This window comes from Saccopteryx leptura, chromosome 2 (genome assembly GCF_036850995.1).
Source record: "Saccopteryx leptura isolate mSacLep1 chromosome 2, mSacLep1_pri_phased_curated, whole genome shotgun sequence".
Classification (NCBI taxonomy): Eukaryota; Metazoa; Chordata; class Mammalia; order Chiroptera; family Emballonuridae; genus Saccopteryx; species Saccopteryx leptura.
The window spans coordinates 42,306,067-42,326,843 of NC_089504.1; the positions used below are offsets into that span (position 1 = coordinate 42,306,067).

Below are 20,777 nucleotides of genomic sequence, written 5' to 3' on the forward strand. Positions count from 1 at the left end.
TTTACTCCAGTACTCTCACAATAACTCCTTTACTCTTCTTTCCTTGTCTCCCCCACATCCATGGTCCTCATGTCCTTTTCTATACTATGAGATTTTCTCTAATGTAAATTCATTCTTCATCCCCATTACTGGCTGCTGTTGTCTTTTCCTCTGTTAATTGGTCTCCCTCCACATATATACTTGCTCTTTCACACCTGCTAAGGTGATCTTTTGAAAAAATGAGTTAAATTAATCCATTTTCCTTTTGAAAATCCTCAGCACTTATCTTCCACAGGTTAAAAAATCTAAATTACTTGGCCTCCAGTACCCTTCATTTTCTTATTCTTATTTGCTTCTCTTAGTACTTTCCCAAGCATACAAGTTAAGTCACATTTAAGCTATTATTTTCCAACAGTATCATTAAATTTTTAATTTTAGCATTATCATTTCTTTTTCCACACTCACCCATGCTATGCTCGCCCAGAAAGCTGCAATCTTTCTTCAAGTTACTGCTTATTTGTTACCTGTATAGTCGAGTGACCACTGATGAGCCCTTGGCCCCAAGCAGTTGGCAATTACGTTATTCCATCTCTTGCTTTCCCACAGCATTTTTAAGTGTATGCTTTCATTAATGTATATCTTCTTTAATATAATTACGTGTTTCCTCTTTTCTTCTCTTTACTTTCATGAGCTCCCTGAGAGCAGGGACTGTTACACATCTTTTAAAAAATCCCCAGAACACAACACAGTATCTGACACATGGTAGTCACTGAAACAAATAAATGGGAAGTGAATTGTGAATGAGATGAAATGAATTGTTAAAATTGATCATAAATGGGAAACAAGATGCTTCATTCAAGCTGTTGTAACATAAGACATTATTTTTTAAAAACAAAACATTAGTAAAAAAAACGCACTCATTTTTACAGTGCTTTTCCAAATTTTAAAGCATTTTTACTTTGTCTCATAGGTTTTTCAATACCTGCTACAGCCTTAGAGACATTTTTAATAAGAAATTTCATTTAATTTTTTTTTGTGATCGAAATACTTTATATATATAGATACATAAAACATTCTATCTTTGGATATGTATGTTGTAGAATGCTTACCTCTGACCTACTTACTTATAGCACATTTTGTATCACAGTGGATGATGTAGTAGATGAAAGTGATGACAACGATGATACTGATTTAGAAGCTGAAAATGAAACCGAAAATGAAGATGACCTAGATCAAAATTTTAAGGTTGGTATTAATATCTGCATCAGTCAACTTAATAGATTGAATACCCAGTTGTTAAACAAAGATTGTGTAAATAGATGTAGTTAATGGTAGATTTATTTATTCTGTCCACATCTTTTTATCATGGCTGACTATGGACAGTAAACCTTTTGAAAGAGAAAATAATGTTTCTTTGAATGCATCGGTCTGAAAAAGGCCAGTGAATTCTTTACTCACTATACATGTTTTACATGTAAGTTCTTATTTTTAATATTAAAAAGTTTATTCTGTATATAAATATAGAACATTAAATATTAAAAATTATATGAATTAGCAATGAAGATGTAGGTACACATTTTAAAGTACCATTTACAATAGCACTGAACTATTAACTACTTAGGAGTATATCTTATATAATATATGGAAAAATTTATATCTTGACAATCACAAAACACTGATCAGAGAAATCATAGATGTGAAAAACTAGACATAATATGTTTATGTACTAGAAAATATAATACTAGCTATAGGTCAAGTCTTTTTTTTTAAATGCAAGCAGCCGCTATTTTAAGGCAGCATTTTCACAAATAATATTGAACATTGATCTAGTATACCTAGAGAAGATAATGCCACTGTAAATTACTTTGTTATTTTGAAAGCATTGTATTCTTTATTACATGCTAGTCAAGAAAATTATATATTTTTGATACTTCAATGCATAAAGATATGTGAAATTACATATTCATGTAATAATAATTATATAATAATGATTCAGTAATTAACATGATACTCTTTAAGTAAAACCAAGCTGTTTATAGCAATGAGGGACAACTTATTGGTTATACAAATAATAGCTCAATTTCTGAGTATGAAATATAAGAAATGCATAGTATGTTTTTCCTTTTAAATTACTTATTATGAAATATATAAATATAGTCAGGTACAGGTTTGTAAAGCATTTTGAGATTGAAGCATAGTAAAATAAGGCAGAAAAATAAGTAGTTAACTTTGTGGTAGTAAGATAAATGAAAAATTAAAAATGAATACCAATTGAAAATTAATAAATGGTCTTATCATCTCTCTTTAGCCACCAGTGAAGGTAATAATGAGTTTGCATTTGTGTGAGGCCAGAGTAGTTGAAGGCCCTAGAATAGCTTCTCTTCTAAACTTACCCGCTTCTTTCCCAAAGGGTCATGGAAATAATTTCTGGCTGTTGTTCCACTCCTTTCTTTTCCCTGAAAAACAGAGTGAATGGTGATACTGAACTTTTTTAAGGGTACTTTCTTTTTTTTTTTTTTGTATTTTTCTGAAGTTGGAAATAGGGAGGTAGTCAGACAGACTCCCGCATGTGCCAGACCGGGATCCACCTGGCATGCCCACCAGGGGGCGATGCTCTGCCCATCTGGGGCGTTGCTCTGTTGCAACCAGGGCCATTCTAGCGCTTGAGGCAGAGGCCATGGAGCCATCCTCAGTGCCTGGGCCAACTTTGCTCCAATGGAGCCTCGCTGCAGGAGGGGAAGAGAGAGACAGAGAGGAAGGAGAGGGGGAGGGTAGAGAAGCAGATGGGTGCTTCTCCTGTGTGCCCTGGCCGGGAATTGAACCAGGGGCTCCTGCATGCCAGGCTGACGCTCTACCACTGAGCCAACTGGCCAGGGCCGTAAGGGTACATTCTTGACCATGGAATACAAGAGTGCATGATAATCATTAGTCTCTTTTGAGGTAGTATATTGTGTTAACTAAAAGAGTTTGCTCTGGAGTCACTGACAACCCAGGTGTCCTGGCTCCTCTATTTGTAAGCTGTGTAATTTTGAGCAAGCCACTTAACCTCTCTGTACCTGTTTTCTCCTCAGTTAAATGGAGGCAGTACTTTTAGATGCAGGGTTAAGTTGTTTATTTGAGCTTTTTCTAGCTTCTTAAAGTATGCTCGTAGTGCTATGAACTTTCCTCTCAGTACTGCTTTTGCTGTGTCCCATAAATTTTGAGTTGTTGTATGCTCATAATCATTCATTTCTAGGAATTTTTTTTCTTCTTCTTTGATCTCATTGTTAATCCATTCATTATTTAATAACATGCTATTTAGTTTCCATGTGTTTGAGAATTTTTCAGTTTTTCTGTTGTGGTTGATTTCTAGTTTCATGCCATTGTGATCAGAGAAAGTGCTTGATATGATTTCAATCTTCTTAAATTTGTTGAGACTGCTTTTGTGCCCTAACAGGTGGTCTCTCCTAGAGAATGTACCATGAGCACTTGAAAAGAATGTATATTCTGCTGCTTTAGGGTGAAAAGTTCTGAAGATATCTATTAACTCCAGTTGATCTAGTGTGTCCTTTAAGTCTGCTGTTTCTTTGTTAATTTTCTTCCTTGAGGATCTATCTAATAATGTTAGTGGGGTATTGAAATCCCCTACTATTATAGTATTGCTGTTGATCTCACCTTTTATATCCATCAAAGTCTGCTTTATATATTTAGGTGCTCCTATATTAGGTGCTTAGATATTTATAACGGTTATATCTTCCTGTTGGATTGCTCCCTTTATCATTATGTAGTGAACTTCTTTATCTCTTACTGTAGCCTTTGTTTTAAAGTCCATTTTGTCTGACATAAGTATTGCTATCCCAGCTTTTTTTTCATTTCCATTTGCATGAAATATTTTTTTTCATCCTTTTACCTTTAGTCTATGTGTATCTTTTGTTTTGAGTTGTGTCCCTTGTAGACAGCATATGTATAGGTCCTGTTTTCTTATCCATGCAGCTACCCCCGGAGAGTGCTTTCTCTGCTTCAGTAGGGGGAGGTGTATCTCAGATCTCCATGGAGACCTGAGTTACTGCCCCTTCTCCCCCCTTCCTGTTTTCAGTTGTGTCTTGTTGCGCTGATTGGAGCTGGAGAGATTTCTGGAAGTGAGTCACCCGGAACCACTTTAGGCTTGTGCTGTGTTGAGGGATCAACCCCTCCCCCAGCTATGGCCGCCTCCAGCACTAGATGAGTCAGCTTCTCAGGTCATCCCATGCATTCCTCTGCTCATCACCATCTGTCTCTCTCCCCCCAATTTCCTTTTGGAAGACAAGCCAGCCCTCTCAGCATACCTTGTTCACAGGTCCCCAGGCAAGTGGCTGTGAGCGATATTTTCTGCGCTTTTCCTTGGAATAAGAGCCCTTCTGGGCTCCCTGCCTCACGCCCCCTTTGTGCCAAGAAGCAGGGGAGACCCACCGTTCCTCAATGCTCCCTACCAGGCTCGGTGTGGTTTCTTCTTTGCTCTTTGGTTTTTGAGAGCTGTTCTTATAGTCCAAAGTTGGTTTTTCATGCTAATTGTTTCTAAATTAATTTATAATCCAGTTTGGTGTTGTGAGCTGGGAGTTTGTGCGTCTGCCTACTCCGCTGCCATCTTGGCATCCACACCAGTCAGAATGGTGCTCATCAACAAAACAACACACCATAGGTGCTGGCGAGGATGTGGAGAAAGGGGAACCCTCCTGCACTGTTGGTGGGAATGCAGACTAGTGCAGCCACTGTGGAAAACAGTATGGAGATTCTTCAAAAATTAAAAATGGATCTGCCTTTTGATCCAGCCATCCCACTTTTGGGAATATATCCCAAGAACACCATATCACCAACTGAAAAAAAGAAACGCACCCCCGTGTTTATGGTAGCATTGTTCACAATAGCGAAGATCTGGAAACAGCCTAAGTGTCCATCAGTGGACAAGTGGATTAAAAAGCAGTGGTACATATGTACAATGGAATACTATGGGGCCATGAAAAAGAAGGAAATATTACCTTTTGCAACAACATGGATGGACCTGGAAACTATTATGTTAAGTGAAATAAGCCAGGCAGAGGAAGAAAAATATCATATGACCTCACTCATTTGAGGAATCCAGGGAACAATGAGAACTGAGGAATGGAATTGAGACAGAGGAGGGATTGAAAGGACCAGAGGAGCCCTGGCCGGTTGGCTCAGCGGTAGAGCGTTGGCCTGGCGTGCGGGCGACCCAGGTTCGATTCCTGGCCAGGGCACATAGGAGAAGCACCCATTTGCTTCTCCACCCCCACCCCCTCTTTCCTCTCTGTCTCTCTCTTCCCCTTCCGCAGCCAAGGCTTCATTGGAGCAAAGATGGCCCGGGCGCTGGGGATGGCTCCTTGGCCTCTGCCCCAGGCGCTAGAGTGGCTCTGGTCACGGCAGAGCGACGCCTCGGAGGGGCAGAACATCGCCCCCTGGTGGGCAGAGCGTTGCCCCTGGTGGGCGTGCCGGGTGGATCCCGGTCGGGCGCATGCGGGAGTCTGTCTGACTGTCTCTCCCCGTTTCCAGCTTCAGAAAAATACAAAAAAAAAAAAAAAAAAAGGACCGGAGGAAAAGAGGAGAGAGAGAAAGGGGATGATAGGATGAGATAAACCTGAAGGGAAGGGGGAGGGCGCTCTTGGGAGGGGGGTAAGGGAGATGTTGAAGGGAATAAGGGGGAGGGGGGTGCATTCTAGGTGAAACTAGAATCTATGTGAACACAATTAATTAAATAAAAAATGGAGACAGTACTATTATTTCACGGTGTTCTTGTGCAGAGTAAATTAGATAATAAATGTAAAATCCTTAGCATAGTGCTTCATTTATTTTCAGTACTCAATAAATATTATTTTGATTATCACCAGCATCATTATATTCTTAAGCTTTTCAATTTAGTTTTCTTAAGTTTACCTGCCCTTTAATATGTCAAAATGATGGCTATTAGGGTAATTGGGGGAAGCATACTTTAGTCTTGATTTTGACACTAGTTTTTCTATCTTGAGGAGCCCAAATACTATGTTTTATTAGAAAATTTTTTGACAAAAGCAAATCAAAAGAACCAAACAACAATAATACAACAACAACCTAAAAATACAAGCAAGTTTTAATTTACGGTAAAATGGATACACCCTTTATTCAGTGATTATTTTCTAATTATAAGTAATAATATGGAAAACCTTAAATCTGAAATATGTTCTGTAATTTTATGTTTTCTTAAATGGTGACATGCCATTTTTATTATTTCAGAATGATGATATTGAAACGGATATTAACAAGCTAAAACCCCAGCAAGAACCAGGACGAACGATAGAAGAACTTAAAATGTATGAACACCTTTTCCCTGAGCTTGTTGATGATTTTCAGGTATACTTATAGAAAATTCAGCATCTTAACTGATTTTAAGAAAAAGTTTTTTCCTTCCCTTAGGTGTATAATTTTTTTATTTCTAAAAAATGAAAGTAGTATTGCTTTCCTGAATGACATTGGACAATTACTTCAGCATTCTGGGTATAAATTGCTTATCTGTAAAATAAGGGGACTAGCTCTTTTAATTTTTTCATCAGTTTGGCTTTTCACTTTACTTGATGTAGTTTTTACTCTTTAAAAAATATTCTTTAAAATGGCATTTCAAAATCTTATTTTAAAGTCTTCTTTGTAACAGTTGCATTCAACGGAGGGAGGATGAAAGCTAAGAAACAGCTGTATTTAGCCTGACCAGGTGATGGCGCAGTGGATATTGCATCGGACTGGGATGTGGAGGACCCAGGTTCAAGACCTCGAGGTTGCCAGCTTGAGCTCGGGCTCATCTGGTTTGAGCAGGGCTCACCAGCTTGAGCCCAAGGTTGCTGGCTTGAACATGGGGTCACTCGGTCTGCTGTAGCACCCCCCCCCCAATCAAAACTCTTATGAGAAATCAATCAATGAACAACTAAGGAGCCGCAACAAAGAATTGATGTGTCTCTCCCTTCCTGTTTGTCCCTATTCGTGCCTCTCTCTCTCTTTGCCACGAAACAACAACAAAACAAAACCCCCCCCCCAAAATAGCTGAATTTAAAATATGTATAGTCTATGCATGTTGGGTTTTGTCCCCCTGAAAGTCATTGTGTAATTGTGGAATGTCTAGGAGAGAGGAAGGCAACTCAAAGTTTTTAAGTTGGTTCATAGTGAGAACGAGTTCTTGCTAACATTTATTGCCCTCCTTTGTTTCCTGAAACATAATTAGACAGCCTGGATTACACAGCAAGTAAAGCTGATTGAATGACGGCAATTAGTAGATCTATAGTGGTTTCTTTTTTTATTATTATTTTATTTAGAAAATTAAATTTAAAGGGTGACATTGATGCATGAGTACGTAGGTTTCAGTTAAACATTTCTATAGCATTTGAACTGTCGATTATGTTGTATACCCATCACTCAAAGTCAAATCATTTTCAGTCACCATATATTTGTCCCTCTTTACACCCTTCCCCCCACCCCCTCCCCATGTCCTTCCTTATGCCCTCCTACCCCTCCGTAACTACTTTTTTTTTTTTTTTTTTCATTTTTCTGAAGCTGGAAACAGGGAGAGACAGTCAGACAGACTCCTGCATGCGCCCGACCGGGATCCACCCGGCACGCCCACCATGGGGCGTCGCTCTGCCCACCAGAGGGCGATGCTCTGCCCCTCTGGGGTGTCACCATGTTGCGACCAGAGCCACTCTAGCGCCTGAGGCAGAGACCACAGAGCCATCCCCTGCGCCCGGGCCATCTTTGCTCCAATGGAGCCTTAGCTGCGGGAGGGGAAGAGAGAGACAGAGCGGAAAGCACGGCGGAGGGGTGGAGAAGCAAATGGGCGCTTCTCCTGTGTGCCCTGGCCGGGAATCGAACCCGGGTCCTCCGCACGCTAGGCCGACGCTCTACCGCTGAGCCAACCGGCCAGGGCATTAACTACTTTTATCTATGTCTACAAGTCTCAGTTTTATATTTCACCAATGTGTGAAATCATACAGTTCTCAACTTTTTTGATTTACTTATTTCACTCAGTTAATGTTCTCAAGGTCCATTGATGGTGTTGTAAATGGCACTATGTCATCATTTCTTATGGCTGAGTAGTATTCCATTGTATATATGTACTGCATCTTCTTTATCCAGTGCTCTATCAAGGGACATTTTGGTTATTTCCATGTCTTCACCACTGTGATAATGCTGTGATGAACATGGGGGTGCACATGTATTTACCAATGTTTTCGAGTTTTTAGGGTAGATACCCAGTAAACGGATTGCTGGGTCATATGGTAGTTTTATTATTAATTAGTTTCTTATTCTCATTGTGCTGCTTGCTTGTGATGGGTCCTTGAAAATAAGTCTGAAACTGCCCAGGATCATAAACTAAAAAAATAAAAAGGACTTGGAGCAGATACTCTCAGATTTATTTAGCTCTTACTGAAAACCCCAGTACCCCTAAATTCTTTATATTTAATTCCCAGTCTAAAGAAAATGACTTCAGTGTGAGGTCATTTGTGAGAAATAATAAAAGAGCAATAGTTGTTAGCTGATGTTTCCATTTCACAGTTCCAGTTATTCAGGTTTCTCTTTGTGAGCATACATGCTCTGGCTGTAGTAGAAGGAGCAGCAGCAAGTGGCCCTCCTCTCTTCCCCATGGTCTTGGTTCCCCCCATACATTAAGGATAGGAAGGTACTCTGAAATCAGAAATGCTAAAAAAAGGGGCAGGAATTGAAAGAGAGGGTATTTGTCAAAATGAGAAAGAAGGTAAGAAGAGACATTTGGGAAAGGATACAGGGTCTTTTCTTACTGTCAACCTACAGGAAGTATCTGGCTGCTCTTTTAACACCTTTGTAACCAGGTAAAAACCACTTAAAAATAAAACCAGAGAGATAACAAATACAGCTAACTCAAAGCAGAAGAATATTATGGAAGGGATTTGGGGAAGGAATTGATTATTGTGTGAAGAAGTCACCTCCTTTCTTCTCTATGTGCTTAAAAATTGTAGGGATGGAGAGGAGTTAGTCTTTAATGGGTGTGAAGGATAGGATGTTCACCTGGAGCAGGCTACCCTTGATGGTTTCTTGCTTGGTACCTATGAACAGCTGGCCAACTTGCTCTTTTGTTTGGCTGCTTCTACAGCAGATTCCTACTTTTGGTCTGACTTTGTGTGTTCAGAGTCAGATGGTAAAGACAAGTTTGTCTAAGTGAGAGATTTCTGAAAAATCTTCCTAAGTAAGTACTTCTTTTTACTGTGTTTAAGCAAGAGAAGCTACTTTAAGTCTTTCAGATAGAACATAATTATTAACATAGTCTTTATTTTGCCATAAAGTTTTATGTAGAATAATTAGCTCTATTTCTGCAGCATATGTTGCAGGAAATACCATGTTATCTTTTATTTACATAGTTGGAAAATCATTTCTAAAGTAGTTATACTGACACTTGGCTCTCTAATTTTTAGGTTTTAGAGGAATGCACTGTTCAAATACTGTAGTTTCTATTTTTTGAAGTCTGTATTGGAACTACATACAGGCAGTGATACTTAAATTATGTACTTTTGAAGATTAAAAATATTGGTTGGTTCTAGATAAGAAGTGTTTGAAAGAATGTTTTTGCATCCATCATTATATCAAATTCTGGCAGCTCATGAGATAGTACAGTGGCTTTCAATCTTTATACAACATCAGGGTGATGGATTAACTCTTTCATGAACTGGCACAAAATTTCTGGCAGACCAGTACTGGTTGGCAGACAGGTTATTGAAGAATACTGAGATAGTAAACATAAATGAAATTGATAATCTGCCTTTTTCTACTTTGCTTTGTATATCATTTTCTACATCGACCAGTGACGCTTAAAATTACTCAATGTGTATATTAAATCCTGAACACTACCCACATTTAAAAAAATTTTTCCATTGATAGAGTAAAGGGGGAGGGAAGGGAAAGAGAGAGAGAGAGAGAGAAGCATCAATTCCTTGTTCTACTTAGTTGTTCCATTAAGTTATGTCCTCATTAATTGCTTCTCCTATGTCCCCTGACTGGGGATCAAACACAAAATCTTGGTGTACTGGATCGACACTTTATCCACTGAGCAACCCAGCCAGGACAGCATCCACTTTGTTTCCAGATGTATTAAATCTATTATTTAATGGCCAGATGGAGGCAAAATGAACTCATTTGAAGGCAACCTATGAAATTATTAAAGTAATTATCAGCAGACTGTTTTTTAGAGGACCTTACCATGCTTTAAAAGCTATAATTATTTATTCATAATGACAAATACAGTTTTATTTGCTTTTGTTTCTTGACAGTAGAATATGGGAAGTGTCAAAATTTTACATTTTTACAGCTTTTTCCCCCCTTACATCTGTGGTAGCATGATGACATATGAACTTTTGTTATGCTTTATTTTTATTACTTTTTGCCCTCTTTTTAATTTAGTTTTAAATTTTTATTAAGGTTATACATGGACAGAGTTTTAAGAGTCAAATAGTGTTACATAGTTTAATCAGGAAACTATTGACCCCTCCTACCTGCTATTTCCTACAATCACTTTTTATATGTTTCTGAAGTTAATCCCCATATTTCTAAATGATGTGCATACAGTGCCATGTCTTGATTTTTTTTTTTAGTTTTTGTTCTTTCTTTTTCTTGACCTTTATCTTTTTTTTTTTTTTTTTGTATTACCATGTTAAGAAAGGCTTCAGCATTTTTTCTTTTTCAGTATTTACATTTTTGGGTGATAAATTTTATTCTACTGTTGTAGCTATATCATAAAAGCTTTGATTTTCAGTATTTTTATTATCTTTATTTTGAAACTATTTCCATTATGATCTTTTTATTTGAGTTTTTGTTAATGTCAATGCTGGTTTTTTAATTTGCAATTTCTTATTGATTTCTAGCATATAGTTTTAGGATAAGAGGATATACTTCTTTATTGTTATAATCCTTTGATATTTTTGAGGGCTATTTGGTGGTTTAAATATGGTTGAGTTTTGTTACTATTTCATGTGTCCTTGACAGAGTTCTGCAGTTAGGCATGGGTTGTGTATTTCCCTATTAGGAAAAGATTGCTAATCATGATGAGATCTTTGTTTTTTATTTTTTATTCTTATGCTATCAATTACTGTGTAGAATATGTTGAAAATTTCTTTGATTGTGAATGTGTCTGTCTTTTTGCAGGTTGATCAGTTTTTGTTATATTTTTTTGAGGCTTATTATGTGTCTATAAATGGAAATTGATTTCCTTTTCAACCTTTTAATGTTATGGAGTTACTATCTCTAAGATTTTAAGGCAAAAAGATTTTTATTTATTTATTTATTTATTTATTTATTTATTTATTTATTTATTTATTTTTTACAGAGACAGAGAGTGAGTCAGAGAGAGGGATAGACAGGGACACACAGACAGGAACAGAGAGAGATGAGAAGCATCAATCATTAGTTTTTCATTGCGCGTTTCGACACCTTAGTTGTTCATTGATTGCTTTCTCATATGTGCCTTGACCGCGGGCCTTCAGCAGACCAAATAACCCCTTGCTCGAGCCAGCGACCTTGGGTTCAAGCTGGTGGGCTTTTGCTCAAACCAGATGAGCCCGCGCTCAAGCTGGCAACCTCGGGGTCTCGACCCTGGGTCCTCTGCATCCCTGTCTGATGCTCTATCCACTGCGCTACCACCTGGTCAGGCAAGGCAAAAAGATTTTTAAAACATTAATATAGTTTAATTTTGGTTATTTTTATAGTATCTTAAAATATTTTACTTCCAACTTTGATATCTTTATATGTGTATCTTTTAAACGGCATATAATTGGATTTAAAAAAATCAAGCCTGAGTCTTTACCATTTAACTGGGGTATTTAATTCATTTATATAACATTATTCCTATCTTTGATTATCTTTATGAGATCTTATTTTGTATTTCCATTTGTTTTTCTCTATATTTTTGTTTCTTTGCCTTTATTTGGGTCATATTTTTTCTTGTTTCACCCTTTCTAGTTTGAGTGCTATACAGTCTTGCTATTTTTTATTTTAAACAACTTTATTGAGGTGTAATTTACCATACTTTTTGCTCCAGAAGATGCACTTTTTTCCCCCAAAAAGTGGAGGGGAAAATGCTCGTGCATCTAATGGAGTGAAAAATACGATATTTTATTAAGTATAGTGTGTCCATAAAGTCATGGTGCACCTTTGACCGGTCACAGGAAAGCAACAAAAGATGACAGAAATGTGAAATCTGCACCAAATAAAAGGAAAATTCTCCCAGTTTCATACCTACTCAGTGCAGTTCGATGTGGGCTCACGCACAGATTTTTTAGAGCTCCTTAGGTAACTATCCTGTATAGCCTCTACAGACTCGTCACTGACTGATGGCCTACCAGAACGGGGTTTCTCCACCAAACTGCTGGTTTCCTTCAACTGCTTATCCCACCGAGTAATGTTATTCCTATGTGGTGGCGCTTTGTTATAAACACGCTGATATTCACATTTGTACTTTGGTCACGGATTCGAATTTAGCGAGCCACAGAACACACTGAACTTTCCTCTGTACCATCCACATCTCGACTGGCATGGCCGTGGGCTGCTCCGCTGTATACACAGTGTTACGTCATCATCTGCGCATGCGCACATGCTGCCACATCATCCTACAGAAACTGGGAGGGTTTTCCTTTTATTTGGTGCAGATTTCACATTTCTATCATCTTTTGTTGCTTTCCTGTGACAGGTCAAAAGTGCACCATGATTTTAAGGACACACTGTATTTTAACACACCATTTGGTTCAGAATATTTTTTTTCTTCTTTTCCTTCTTAAAACCCTAGGTTTGTCTTATGGTCAGGTGTGTTTTAGGGAGCGAAAAATATGGTACATATAATAAACTATATTCACTTAAAGTGTAAGTTTGAGTATTGACATATATGCAGAACTTTTAGTGACTCTTGATATGAAACATATATTTTCTAAATTCTGAAGTTAATTGGGGCCTTCCTTTCCCCCTTCTCTGGAGAACTTTTCAAAGGAAACTTAGAGGACTTAAAACTGGCATCAGCTCTGCCACCAACTTATATGCTTTTAATACATATTTTAACTCTGGCTTAAAAAAAACATATGAAGGTATTGCTTTGTGTTTTACATTCAGTGTTTAAGATTTACTGACATTTTACTATTTTTAAATTTTTTATTCTTGTTTCTCTGACTTTCTCTCTGAATTACTTTCCTTCTGTCTGAAATATGTCTTAGTGTCTGACTGTCTTTCTATCTTTCGGTCTGAAAGTGTATTTTGTACTCATTTTTGAAATTTAGTCTTTTTTTCTGGCTTATTTATTAGAATCAATTTTATTGAACTATAATTTATATGCAATAAATTACATACATTTAAGTGCACTGAGTTTCAATAGATTTCTATAATTGTGTAACTACCAACCCAGTCAAAATAAGAAACTATTTCTGTCACCCCAGAAAGTCTCCCTTAAGTCCCTTTTATTCAGTCTTCTCATCTCCTTCCCAGATAACTACTGACCTGCTATCTGTCACTCCAGGTTAATCTCGCTTGTTCTAGAACTTTTTACAACTGAAATCATATAGTATGGTTTTGTTTAAGTCTTCTTTTGTTCAACATGTTTTTGAGTTTCACCCATATTATTACATGATAAGTAGTTTTCTTATTGCCGAGTAGTATTTCATTGTATGAGTACATCACAATTTTTTAATCCATCCATTTATTGATGAGCATTGGAATGTTTGCAGTTTTGGGCTATTATGAATAAAATTGATACCAACATGAGCATACATAGCTTTTGTGGAAGTATTTCTTCATTTCTTTTGGTTAAATAAACATCTGCAAGTGAAATTGGTGGGTAGTAGGTACGATGAATATACATCTTTATTATTTTTTTATATTATTTTTTCTTAAGTGAGAAGCAGGGAGGCAAACTGACTGCCATATGCGCCCTACCAGGATCCTCCCAGCAAGCTTCCTATGGGGTGATGCTGTTCCCATCTGGGGCCATTGCTCTGTTGCTTGGCACCTGAACTATTTTAGTATCTGAGGCAAGGCCATGGAGCCATCCTCAGCTCCTGGGGCCATGTCTGTGGGAGGGGAAGAGTGAATTAGAGAGAGAGGAGGGAGAGGGGGAGGGTGGAGAAGCAAATCGTCTCTTCTCCTATGTGCCCTGACTGGGAATTCAACCCAGGACATCTACACACTGGGCTGATGCTCTACCACTGAGCCAGCAGGCCAGGGCTGTCTTAACTTTATAAGAATTTTTTTCTGTTGACGTTTGGATAACTTTTTTTTAGCTTCAGCGCTATGTCTGTCGTTTCCAGTAGTGTTTATTAAGTGGGGTGTTCTAGTTTTAAATCTTGTTTGGGATTCATTGCCTTTTGGAATCTGTGTGTTGTTTTCCCATAGGATGTAGAAAAACTCTTCTCAAAACTTTCAAAATAAAATCCAGAATTTTTACAATAGCCTGCAAGGCCTTATAGCATCTGGCTCTCTTTTTCCTCTTAAATTCATCTTGTTCATTATGTTCCAGACATACTTACCCCCCTGTTGCTCTTCGAACACCCTGGGCATCGGCCCACTCTGGGGCCCGTGTGCTGGCAGTCCTCTCTTCCTTTGCTTCTGTTTCCTCTCAGTGAGTTTCCCTAACCAGTGGCATCTAAAATTGCTACCCACCTCTTCTCCCCTGCTACTTGCAATTTATAAATATATTACCCCTTTCTCCCCTCTTTTTTACTATGACCCTTTATTTACCTTTCTAATGTTTCATAAAATATATTTATATTATGCTTACTCCTTGTTGTACTGACATCCTTCCTTAGAAGAATGTAAGCTGCGAAAGGGAAGAGATGTCTTATATTTTTAAGTCATCGCTCTTAAGTTCTTGAAACACTGCTTAGCACAAAAGAGGCACTAAGTATTGCACAAAACACACACTTGTAAATATTTGTTGATTTAGTGAATAACAATTTGGTTGTGCTTTCTCAGAGGATTTTGGATGATTTTAATGTCTTTTTTTTTTTCTAACATTTCCCATGTTTTTGTTACATATGGGCATTATTTTTATAATAGAAAAGTAAAATAAGTGTATTGAATTTCATTGTGGTTAAATGCAGGTGAGGCAAAAATCGGTTCACAGTTGTGAGTATGCAAAACAAAGTTTATTCTTATATTACTAGTTATTAAGTATTGTATTATTTTCCATATATAAATCTGCTTTTGCCCCAGCCTATATTGCGTCTTTTGTCAGCAAGATTAAAATATAGCATTTTATCCATCTTTTACATTTTTAAATGTTAGGTTTCTGAAGCAGCATATAGAATGAATATAGTCTTAGTTTTGTTCATACATTTTAATATTTACAGATAAAAGATTAAACATATTTTTTATTTTCAAAGGACTATGACTTAATCTCCAAAGAGCCAAAGCCTTTAGCATTTGAGGGAAAAGTACGTGGTCCTATTGTTGTGCCTACAGCAGGAGAGGAGGAAGCAGCTGGGAACTCGGGCAGTTTAAGAAAAGGAGTTGTGATGAAGGCGAACGTGTCTCCCAAAGGAGACGAAGGTGATAAGAAACCTACTTTTATGGATCTGGAAGGAGAAGATATTAAAGATAATGGCAGAACATTACAACAGCAGCTAGGTGATCAAAATAGAACTTTTTCATCAGCCCATGGCTTAAACAATGATATTGTGAAGGCCTTGGACCGAATTACATTGCAGACTGTTCCTTCTCAAACAGCTCCAGGTTTTACTGCAGGGATGAAGAAGGACTACAGCCTCCCGCTCACCGTCGTGGCATGCACCAAAGCGTGCCCACACATGGCTACTTGTGGAAATCTTCTGTTTGAGGGGAGAACAGTTCAACTAGGGAAGCTCTGCTGTACTGGTGTTGAAACTGAGGATGACGAAGACACCGAGTCTACTTCATCAGTGGAGCAAGCATCAGTTGAAGTTGCTGATGGACCAACACTCCATGACTCGGATCTCTATATTGAGATTGTGAAGAATACAAAGTCAGTCGCAGAATATTCAGAGGTGGCTTATCCTGATTATTTTGGTCACGTTCCACCTCCGTTCAAAGAGCCTATTTTAGAAAGGCCATATGGTGTACAAAGGTGAGTTGCACATTCCTTCTTCCTTCTAAACAGACCATTGTCAAAATATGAGACAGACTTAAAAAAAACTGGGTATTTAGGAAGAAAATAACTCTGATTCATAGTTATTGTATTTGTTTTAATTTTTATCTTTGCTTTGGGAATTTTACACTGTTTTGAAATTGTTCTTATGGGTTTACTTTATTTTCTAAGCTTATTATGTATTCAAACGAAGCCAGCGTAATAAACCTGACCACGTCATGGAACCACATAAAATGTAGCGTCTGGACAGGGGACGTACTTTGCTGGAACAGTTTAGATATTTTTTATTTAGATTGAATCTCAAAGTGTAAAAACATTAATTAGTAATCGTTGAATAAGTATTACATTTGTAATATATATTAATTTAGTAATTTGATTATATGTTGAACTTGATTTAAGAATAGCAGTATGGACAAAATTATTTTGTTGTAAAGTTTGAAATTGGAAATGTACAATATAAAAATTTGGGATTCATAGAAGCAGTAACTAAAGTTATTAAATCTTACCCATTAATTTGAGAAATGATAGATAGCATAAACTATTACCAACTATTGAATATTTGATAATATAAATACATTTTTGGTATGACTTGACTGTTTTCAGTGCTAATGGCTTACCAGTACCTAAAACCATTTACATGCTCTTGTTATGAAATCATTTTTAATTGGTAACGTAATACATGTTTAATGCCACCAATTGGCTCCTTGATCCGTAGGTATGGAATCACATAGAACATAGTATCAGGACAGGGGACTTCCTTTGCTGGGAAAGGTATGTAGGCGAGGGCCTGTTCCTTGGCATCTACTGGTTGTATTGCAGACGGCACCATCCAGAGGCAGCTGGCCTGCTGGAGTGCTGGAATGGCCTTCAAAAGGCACCTGTGATGCTCTGACTCTGAGGAAATACTCTGCAAGGATGGGTTGCCATTTTTTAGGATGCAGTATAGGCACTAAGTTAGAGACTTCCACATGGTTCTCTATCCCTATTGGAAAGAATGAGGCTGGGCCAGTGGGTGGTAACAGAAATAGTCCTACTTAGTGTAGCTCTCAGTGTCCCAGTGGGGGACTTTGTGCTCTCTGTCCCTGTATCTCTGAGTTCCTCAGGATTAGGGGTCCTGGTTGTCACAGTAGGTGCAGTTTTTCCATGGGGAACATAGCAAGGGTACAGTTTAACTGGATGCTGTGGTTGTCAAAAGGCTAGACCCTTGTGTCTGGAAAGCAGGAACAGTTGCCACTAGCCTTCAGCCACCGTCCCTTTGGGATCTATTGTAGCATTCATGCTGGGGTCTTGGTGGGGTTACTAGAGCAGAACCATTCTTGACCACTGCAGGGACCTGCTCATAGGCAGCTACTCTGGGTTGCCCTGTGGGCATGGTTGAGACTTTTGCAGAGCTGCACTGCAGTCTGTGGCTCTTGCTGCTCAATGCGCTGTCCTTTCCAGGTGTCACACACACTTTTTGAGATAGACTTAAAGGCCCTTCTCACCTACTACTGCTCTCTCTCCCTTTTGTGAGTTTTTCTCAATCAAGCATCTGTGCACATGCTTCCCCCTGTAGATCTCTTGCATGTCTGATTGTATCTTGGTGTTTGCTTTATGAAGGATCTGAACTGACACATCTGGAGTGAGCCAGGATCAGTCAGCAACTTGATTTTTCCCCTTTTCAGTATCACGTCTGAGGCTGTCTACCTCCCCAGAGTCCAAGATGCCATCTTGACTACAGAAGGCATTTTCTGAACCCCAAGTGCTCTTTAAATTCTCAGAACAAGCTTCCTTACTACATTGCTTCAGTCTGAGCTAAGATTAGAAGAACTATGGAATAGAGTTATAACTATTGTATAAGTCTCTGATTCTTGACTGTATTTTAACTTAACAGTTGACCCTTTTTATATTTCCTCATGGACTGCATGTTATGAAAGCTTTTCTCAATCAAGGATTGTTTCCCCCTTTCCCTCTCTCCTTCTCTCCCTTCCTTCTCTCCTTTCCTTCTCTTCTTTTTCCTCCCTCCCTCCCTTCCTTTTCCTCCCTCCCTCCCTTCCTTCTTCCCTTCCTTCCTTCCTTCCTTCCTTCCTTCCTTCCTTCCTTCCTTCCTTCCTTCCTTCCTTCCTTCTTCCCTCCCTCCCTCCCTCCCTTCCTCCCTTCCTTCATCCCCTCTTTCCTCCCTTCCTCCCTTCCTCCTTCTTCCCTCCCTCCCTCCCTCTCTCCCTTCATCCCCTCTTTCCTCCTTCCTCCCTTCTTTCCTCCCTTCCTCCCTTCCTCCCTTCTTTCCTCCCTTCCTCCCTTCTTTCCTCCCTTCCTCCCTTCCTCCCTTCTTTCCTCCCTTCCTCCCTCCCTCCCTTCTTTCCTCCCTTCCATCTTTCTTTCTCTCTCCCTCTCCGTTCTTCCTCTTCAGTTATTTCAGATGTCTGGCTTCGTCCTTGCCGGGCTGGGTCTCTCAGGGAATATTTCACCATGGTCTCAAGCTCCACTTGCTCTTGCCCCAGGACTGGGTCTATCCTGACAGTGGAGGACGCTTTACAGTCTGGAAAGTACTGTGGCTTGTTGGCAACTCTCTCCTCTCTTAAAGTATTTATAATTAATTCTTTCACCTCATCCCTGAAACAGGGACCCTGTGATCACTCTACAGATCTACCGTAATCTACACATTAGAGTCTGACCTCTTGAGTATATTGAGCCACCTGTAGGACTTTTTCCTGAAGTAGCTGATTTTTTTTTTACTTCCTTTCTACATAGTGTAATATAACTGCGAGTTTGTCTATTATTTAAACAAAAGCTTTAAGATACATTTTAAAAAATGATTTGAGAGAGACAGAGCAAGAGAGATATCGATTTATTGTTTTACTTATTTATGCATTCATTGGTTGATTCTTGTGTGTGCCCTGACTGAGGATTCAACCGGCAACCTTGGCATATCAGGACAATGTTCTAACCAACTGAGCTATCTAGCCTGGGCCAAGTTATGTTTTTGATACTAAACAGCATGATGAAAGATCAAAAAGCTAACGGGAGTTGGTATATATGTTTTACAGGTAGGAGTGTTGCTATGCAAGGTAAGTGCTAAGGAGATGGAGCTCAAGGAAATGAAAGCACTGAAATCCCATATATGATAATGGTTCTATAAGCACTATGCAGTACTTATGGTTTTGTGGTGATGCTCGTTTAAACATCATTACTGCGCTGCCAGTTGTATAAAAATACAGCGCATACACAGTAGCAAGCTATACCGTCTAGGTTTGTGTAAGTACGCTCTATGATGTTTGCACAGTGATGAAGTCGCCCAGTGACCCACGTGTCATTAAATAACACAGGAATATAGTGCTCATGTATATGCCATTATAGCACACTGTCTGTAGAGACTATCTTCTGTGGCTCCTCAGAGAACACTTACGCAACAAACAACATTTTTCATAATATCTTCATGGTAAATCTAGCTATGGGATGTACTGAATTGTTTCTGTAACATTGTTCTGTGTTAGTTGAAATCTAACAAAGTGCAGTGTTCCTGGTGGTCACATATCATGTGAACTTTTGAGTGTTTTCTGGACTAAATGGTGTGTACATTTTTCAGACTATCCTGCACAAATTATTTTCTTCTGAGCCACACTTTTGATAAATACTGACTGTCAGTAAGTTAGAGGTTATAGTCCCTAAGGATATCTGAAAGATATTTATCGTTTTTTTTGACTGGAGAGTCATTTATTTTAATAGGCTGCTGAAGTAAAGGAATTGATATCTTTTTATGAAACAGCACAAATACATGTCTGAATAAAACACTGTTTTTGAGGGCTGAGGGCAGGGTGGATATTTTCCTCATGTGTTAATTTTAGGTTTAGTCTAATATAAATAGGCACTTATACCCCTAAAATAAGTGCCAGAGGTTGGAAACCAGGAGCCTCTATACCCGTGAAGGCGAACCTTTTTATAAAAACCGCCCACTTTTGCAGTGCTGGTCAACCTGTTCCCTCCTGCCCACTAGTGGGCTTCCTAGCTTTCATGGTGGGCCAATCGTGGTGCCATTTGGTTGCTCCCCTACTGCCCACCATGAAAGCTGGAAGGCCCACTAGTGGGCAGGAGGGACCAGGTTGACCAGCACTGCAAAAGTGGGCGTTTTTTTTTTACAGAGACAGAGAGGGATAGACAGGGACAGCAGGAACGGAGAGATGAGAAGCATCAATCATTAGTTTTTTTGTCGCGCATTGCAACACCTTAGTTGTTCATTGATGCTTTCTCATATGTGCCTTGACCGCGGGCCTTCAGCAGACCGAGTAACCCCTTGCTCGAGCCAGTGACCTTGGGTCCAAGCTGGTGAGTTTTGCTCAAACCAGATGAGCCCACACTCAAGCTGGTGACCTTGGGGTCTCGAACCTGGGTCCTCCGCATCCCAGTCCGATGCTCTATCCACTGCACCACCACCTAGTCAGGCAAAGTGAGCGTTTTTATAAAAAGGTTCGCCATCACGGCTCTATACCATATTCAATGTGTACATGATTTTGGCTTCATTTGCCCCCCCCCCCCCCCCTTTTCTTTAAACTGATTGCCAGCATTTAAAATTTGGGAGATTCCACGTAGAAATCCAACTTTTGGGTGTCTCTTAAAAAATTGTTTATGACAACCTTAAATTAACTTCTTTACTACTTGGCAAGGTTGAATTTGTTTTTAGAACCTCTGTTCCTAGTTTTCCATA

The 20,777-nt window shown here is 38.8% G+C and overlaps 1 protein-coding gene across 4 annotated transcripts in view; it reads left to right on the top strand.

Annotated features, from left to right (window-relative positions):
- Window positions 1-20,777, top strand: part of AGTPBP1 (ATP/GTP binding carboxypeptidase 1) — a 148,474-nt gene that overhangs the window by 61,840 nt on the left and 65,857 nt on the right. For 3 of the 4 annotated variants that reach the window (XM_066367869.1, XM_066367870.1, XM_066367872.1), the window contains exons 12-14: window positions 1,127-1,224; window positions 6,223-6,339; window positions 15,357-16,075. In XM_066367869.1, coding sequence (XP_066223966.1) covers window positions 1,127-1,224; window positions 6,223-6,339; window positions 15,357-16,075 — 934 coding nt within the window. The remainder of the gene's footprint in view (window positions 1-1,126; window positions 1,225-6,222; window positions 6,340-15,356; window positions 16,076-20,777) is intronic. The other variant, XM_066367871.1, reaches the window with a different exon arrangement.